The sequence below is a fragment of the Coenobita brevimanus genome, chromosome 101 (genome assembly GCF_032717465.1).
Source record: "Coenobita brevimanus isolate Jiangsu-jjx chromosome 101, ASM3271746v2, whole genome shotgun sequence".
Lineage (NCBI taxonomy): Eukaryota > Metazoa > Arthropoda > Malacostraca > Decapoda > Coenobitidae > Coenobita > Coenobita brevimanus.
The window spans coordinates 11761785-11769138 of record NC_137054.1 but is presented as its reverse complement, the minus strand read 5'-3'; the positions used below and the strand labels follow the sequence as shown (position 1 = coordinate 11769138).

General features: G+C 43.2%; 1 protein-coding gene across 1 annotated transcript; it reads left to right on the top strand.

The window, feature by feature from the left end:
• The first annotated feature begins 2894 nt into the window (after positions 1–2894).
• On the top strand, positions 2895–5028 carry LOC145414949 (uncharacterized). The gene is made up of 2 exons (XM_080284361.1): positions 2895–2919; positions 4421–5028. The coding sequence occupies exons 1-2, from the start codon at positions 2908–2910 to the stop codon at positions 4973–4975; spliced, it is 567 nt and encodes a 188-aa protein (XP_080140487.1). The 5' UTR covers positions 2895–2907; the 3' UTR covers positions 4976–5028.
• Positions 5029–7354: the final 2326 nt, after the last annotated feature.

Genomic DNA, 7354 nt, shown 5'->3' with positions numbered 1-7354 from the left:
TAGACGTGGGTAAACTTCCTATTTGTCGAACACTGCATTTGTTCCTTTAAAACTCACTTTCTTTTCCTTCTGTTGACTTCACGTTTTCCCAACAGGGATCCAATTGACTGAGGCCACTGACATGTGTCTTTATTTTGTATCCACCTTCTTTCTTTGTACTCGCTTCAAAGCCAAAGGTGGTTGCTGCGTATGTTTGCACAATAAGCCGAGCCGTTCTTTTATTCCTTATATCGAATATTCTGAATTCACTGTTCTCCGGCTCCGGCTTTCCTGTCAGTCTCCAACGAAATATATCTGTGTTATTGCACATCCCCTAACTCCGCTTGCCATCCAGAATTCTTTGACTGTCATACCACTAAAGTGGAACGCATTCTTTCTATCCCTCCTTTCATTTCAACTTAAGTTGGCGATGGATGTGTGTAAATAGACACTGGACGTGAGTAAGCAAGAAAAGCATCGTCGAGCTGGTTAGGAAGGAGAGAAGACGTCTTAATACATTTGGTACAATAACGCCATTTTGTACATTATTTTTATCAGGACTAATTTTAGTTATGAGAGATCCCTCGTGTTGAAGGTATATAAGCGTTTGACGGTAGCAGGAAGAGAATATAATAATATTGGTTTTTGTATATTATTTTTAACCACGTCAGATGAATTTAACTACTGTACATTAGTTTTGTGAGACTTCTCCTGGACGGGTTAGATATTGCCGTAATTAACCCTTTCTATACATCCTTCCCAAGCCAAGTAAAATCATCGGATGGATGCAAGAACATAACGAAAAAGACGTCATAGTAGTGAAAGTCTTTTGACCTCTTCAGTACGCTGGTTTTCTATAATGTAAGTTAATTCTTGCTATTTATAGACGATTTTATTTTAAGGAAGGCCTCACATATTATAGAATTAAATAAAAGTTTCTCCCAGAGTGTGTAGCATGGTATATAGGTAGCAAAAACAAAATATACCTGACGGGACTGAAGTGGTTATTGAAAGTCTTCTCACGAGGTAGACGTGTCAGACAGGCACGACGACTAAGGACGGACGAACGTAGCTTAGGGTTAGAGTATATCGCCTGACGCATCTGTGTCACTCCAGCAACCCAGCAACTTGAATGTTATGTCAGTTGTTGCATGGAGTAGGATGAGCCTTAACCATGAGGTAGGAATGAATCCCCTTGGTTATTAGTCACATCTATCCTCCTATCTGACTACAACAGGCCATAAATTTACAAGAAAAAAACAAACTCACTGTACCTAAGTAGGGATAATATGGCGATCGAACGGGATTTGTAGGTTGTGGGAACATGTGGATAATGCGATATTAACCCTTATTAAAGTATAGGACATTTTTATACTAAATTCTTTCTATCACCAGAGAGTTTTATTGAGCTGACAAAGGATCTCTCGGACTGAGTGGGTTAAAAACATCACCATTTAACTCATTCAATAATAGAGACACTTCCCAGTTTTAATAATATCATCTGGAGCAAAAATGTTTAGAACGCCGTCATCCTAGATTGTTTCTAGTCTCTCTCGGACACGAAACCTTTCCTGTGTAGAACAAAATCGCTTGGAGTTAGAAAGAAATGAACAAGAGGCTAAAACAGTTAAAGGCAAGGTTAACTAATAGGCAGTGTTAGCATATGGGCAAGAGAGCCGTGGGCAAGGTAATCATATATGGTAAAGCATATGCGCATGGTTTGCAGGGGAGTCAAAGACAAGGTAGGAATATGGAAAAGTTAGGCTAATGCGCAAGGTTAGCGTGTTTTCAAGGCAGTATGCATATAAACAAGGTAGATATGTAAATAAAGTTTCGTTTAGTAATCTGAGAGAATGTCTGATTATCTTCCTTGTCATCACGCTTCGATGTGTTTGTGGTCGTCACCTGCACAGAAAATGTTTCAAACGCTGATTAAGTTTAGCCCCAACAATTGTTCCATCTGAAGTTCACGTCCACGGTAACTAATTTCTTCCTCTGTAACCCTCTTTCCTTCCGACTGAGCAGCAAACTCCACAGCATTTTTAGTTCTGTTTTCTCTTCTTCAGTCGCTGTGCAGCCGGGTAGGCATGTTGAAAAGGTATGCCCCATCCTTTTCTTATGTAGTGCTAGAAAGTGGACCTGGATTGTAAATTAGACTGTTTCGTGTCGTAGTCTGCAGATAGAATGTGCCTGACCCTCCCGTAGTCAACAGGCGTTTAATCAAAGCCGCCTTCTTTTTAGGGATGATAAGGACAGAAAAGTCGCGAGTACCTCCTATTACACAATCAGAAGGTAGAAAAAAGCTGACGACACTGACCTAACCTTGTCTTTCACCACACCACACTCGCTCACTCACTGACTCCATTATAACCCACTCACTGCCCCCATCATCCTAGTGATGCTCTCTCTCTCTCTCTCTCTCTCTCTCTCTCTCTCTCTCTCTCTCTCTCTCTCTCTCTCTCTCTCTCTCTCAATGTCTTCAGGTAAAAAGCAAACTGTTATTCATTGCATTTTCTTTGTCTTATGTTTATTTTGAGCGGATTTACTATGTTGCAGTGTGGACAGAAACTTGTATACAAATATGAAGGGACAAGTCTTATTCACAAACAACCATCTCAGCACTGGAAGAAGTTGTTTGCGTCACCACTGTGCTGCACTTTTGTTGGAAGTGCCCACGAAGTCAGGACAGCAAAGACAAAGTGCCACAAATAGCCCAGACTAGTAAGATATTTGCACAGTCAGTGAATTCTCGAGTGATGAAGTGGTGCGTGCCCGACCCACCCGCGGTACGGTCCTCATCCTCCCTCCTCGTAAGGCCCATCCCTCGCCAAGGACGCCCACCTCTCCCCGTATATATAAGCTGACTGAATGAATGTTTCGGTGTTACTCTGCGACTCGAGGGCGTCGCGGCCTCAGTAGTCTGGCATCATGCGTACTTTAGTAAGTACAGAGCCTTCTCTCACGGTCGTATTAATATACAGTAACTGAGTGTGTGACGGTGTGAGCAAGTTTCTATTATTTGACGTGTTATATATTGAACGTCTGTAACTGTTAGATGTAATCAACCCCCTACAGGGTGTAGTCAGCAGCGATATAGAAAGATTACGCATGTTCTCTCATGACATGTTTCAGAATTTTTTGTCAAAAGTTGGGAGGCTTTTCCACACCTTCATGCGCTGACTGTCCATTGCAGTATTATCAAACACGTGACGTGTCCTGAGATCTTATTCCATGACGTGAGTCCAAAAACCATCATTTATTAGATATACAGTTCTCTCTTTATGAATTTTTTTTCTTTTTTTTTTCTTTTAGTGCAAACATTCAGGTCCCAGCAGTATATTTCTGCATTTGTTCGGGAAGTTAACCAGAACATCCTCACGAATAAAAGTTCGCCAGCAATCTCCAGCAGCTGCCAGCACTGTACCCTGCCTTTTTATATTTTTCTTTTTTCCCCGAACGTCTGAGATTAGCGCTCTTTTTTATACCCTTTTGTTCAGTGTTCCATATATATATATATATATATATATATATATATATATATATATATATATATATATATATATATATATATATATATATATATAATGTGTGTGTGTAAAATGCCCTCTGGAATGTCAACAAGCTTTTGATCGTCAGTGTACCTACATCATCATATTACGGTTCCTTCTCCTCTTAATCCATGATGGCCTTTCATTAACCTGTGATCTAGTTAAAGCTGCCTCTTTATCTTTATTGGTGATTGTACTTCCGTCTGTTGAATTGGTGTCTTAAATTTGCGGACTTGCCGTACACTCGACAGGATTTAAGTGATTTAAGCAAAAATAAGAAAGTGAGTTTTTAAAAAGTTATTTAACGAGTATGACTGGTGTCGAGAATTTCATTGTAAAGCTTAGTAAATACAGTACAGTATTTTGTTGTGTATGTTGCTCAGTTACTAACTTGGGAGAGATATATTTCTATCCGTAACGTGGTTTGGTTTGGTGTGTGTGTGTGTGTGTGTGTGTGTGTGTGCAAATGGTGGCTCTCTCCTCGCAGTTGCATATGCTACAATAACAATGCTTACAGGGTAACCGGATAAAACAGAATGCATAAAATATTTCTCGTAGGCTACTTTGCATGCCTTCCTGCTCTCTGGGTCTCCGTGTTCATTGTTCTTCTGTGACCGAGTTACTTTGTATTATGTGTACAGTCAGGGCCATAAGTTTGCATAGTTTCACTGCGCTTACTTAACACAAGGGACATGTCCACCACTTTTCTCTCTGACACTTATCAGAGAGAATCGTATGTGTGCATAGACGCTTACCAAGCCCCTCTCAAGTTAGGAATATTAGTCAACAGAATAAAGTAACGATTAAAAGAGGTGGACTGTGAGGAGAACTTTTGTCCCTGACTGTGCATACCGGTGACTGTCGTGGTATTGTTTATTTCCTTGATGTTGCAGGTTATTCTGAGTGTAGTCCTTGGCGTGGCTTACGGCCAAGGATTTCCTGTGGAAAGTCCTGAAGTGCAGGCAGCACGTAATGCCTTCATCCGCGAGTACAACAGACTGGCTGAACTAGCAGCCCTGGCGCCTGACATCCACATCTACCACCGCGACCCCAACGATCCACTCATGCCCCGCCCCGTCAACCCACCTGCCTTCAACGCCTTCTCCTTCTCCGCCAACCTGGGCGACAACCAACAGTTCCGCCCTGGGCCCAACACCTTCCCCAGCCATAACCTGGCGGGCCATCTAGCGGGTCACATGGCCGGCCACCAAGTTGCTGCCCCGGCCCCAGCCAGGCCTGCATCCCGCCCCGTCGTATCATTGCCAGTCCACCGCTTCGCCACTGAGGCCCCGAAACCCTGGACCGGTCCTCTAGCGGACGACACGCCCGCGGGTGTGGGCGGCGCCGTGGTGGAGACGCCCAGCGTGTCTGCCGCCAAGGCCGCCCACTTCCAGGCCCACGCTGCCCACTGGGCCCACCTTGCGCGGTTGGACCCCATGCATGTGTAGCGCCCTAACAAGGACCCGGGGAGGCCTCAAAGCAGTCCCTGGACCCTGCCAAAGATCAGGGGTGGGAGTCTTAAACATATTTACGATCGATTCCATATCATAACAAAGATTTGTTTTTGCAGGAAGAACTGTAGACCTGAGAGTATTCTGCACTCTCATTTCCTTACCCTTCCTGAGAGAGCAAATCGCTGTTACGATAAGCAATCGATCGTAAGTGTATTTGCGAATCCAACCCCAGAGCATCATCGTCCTCGAGCCATAACTTTTGTACAGTTTCCTTCTCTCACTCTCCCCTTAATTCCTGCTCAGTCCACCGGCGCAGACTGTCGTAGGTTCGTACACAAATCCGGCCATGTTTGCACAATAGTCGATGCAGTTTCATGCTGTAAACATATCATGAAAATAAGCAACATATCAGGCACAACCACTGGCAAGCAAGAACAGCTCTCTCACAGCACATCAATACTCGCACTTGACAGGTTCTTTCTCTGTCATACTACCTGAGGCGCCACTTATATTTACACGCTTCATATTACACATTATGATCTAAAAACTTTGTAATGTGGAAAAAATATAAAAACATTTGCATTTGTAAATTGTATATATATTTTTTCATTTATATAAAAATATAAGAAATCAATACAACATGACTAATAATAAATAAAACTCGAAGAAAATATTTTATTTTTCCTCTCTGAAATATTTAGGATTAAATCTTCATGCGTCTGATTCATTACATGTATCTTATTGTTCATCATCATCTTCATCATCAAGTCCTCCTTAGCACTTGAAGATTTAAATTATGCTGTTTTGCCCTCCTTACACTTGTTCTCTTCTTCCTTCTTTAACCTTGTACTTCCCTGTATATTCTTATCCATTCCCCCAGGCACCTTTCCTTTTCTGCATACAGCTGATTTCCTTCCATACTGTCGTTCTTTCCTCCAAAACATTCTTCCGTCATTACTTCCTTTCTTCCCTCCATAATGTTATTTTCTGCTAGTCTCCCCTGCATACCCATCCTCTTCCCTCTTCCCTCCATACCCCTGTTCTTCCCTCCATACTTCAGCTAAGCTAACTTCATGTGAGGTTGGATGGGCTCGGCCAACCCCTTAATTCGGTTCGATGACATTTTTCCATCTTCACAGTTCGCTGGGAAAGGGTAAGGAACGTCTTTTCTCCAAGAAGGAGGAGGAGGAGGCTGTCTATGGTAAATGTTATGGAAATGTTTTGGGACTGATTATGATTTTATTTGCAGTTGCCGTGACCCTTTAGGTTTCATAGCTTCTCCTGCTGTGTACTGTAGCTGCACAGTATTGCTGCGCTTATATGTAGCTTATTCTTCCAACATCCAAACTATTTTATTCAATTTAGGAAAGTTGTCTCGTTCTGGAGGGCTTTATGAAGGCTATATCTAATCCTACCAGTTCGAAAATCCTCTCTTAGACTGAAGAAGTACTCTGAAGGTAGCAAGAATGAAACAGATAATACGTCACCATAGTAAAGTGGTTATCTTTGCTCACTTACTGACTGGTACAAGGACCTTTTTCCCTCATGTTAGGGTGACTGTTCACACACCATTCCTCTCGACTGTATGGACATAATTCCTTTCCTTACAGAGGTCGGCCCTAAAAGACAAATAGTAAAGCCTTGACATAGCATGAATTACTTTAGACAATGAACTGAAGGTGTCAGTGGAGGGAGGGTTACTTAAATTCGAGTCAGATTATTTGGCAGTAGGCTAGTTGGAAGAAAAAAAGAAAAGAGTCATTGTGATAAAAAAAAAAAAAAATGTCTCAATAAACTGCTCTTACTGTCTACATCCAGTCTCTCTTCGCAGCATTGTTGCATGACTCACAACTATCTTCCGAACTTGGTACCTTTGTGTTCTCTGCAACACCCATCCCACCTTTCACCACACCTGTCCTACCCTCCACCACATCTTCCTATCCTCCACAAAACTTTCCTGCTGTCCACCACCTGTCTGCCCTCCACCACACCTCTCCTATTCTCCACCACACCTGGCCTACCCTCCACCACACCTGCCCTGCCCTCCACCACACCTGCCCTGCCCTTCACCACATCTGTCATACCTCCTTCATCACACTTGTTCTATCCTCCACGACACCTTCCAATCCTCCACACAGCTTCCTGCCGTCCACCAATTGTCTGTCCTCCACCTCACTTGTCCCATCCTCCACCACACCTGTCCTACCCTCCATGCACCTATCCTACCCTCCACCACACATGTCCTACCCTCCACCACACCTTTCCTACCCTCCACCACACTTGTCCTGCCCCCCACCACACCTGTCCTACTCTCCACAACACCTATTTTTCTCTGAAAACTTGCCCTGCCCTTCTACACACGATATGCTGGAC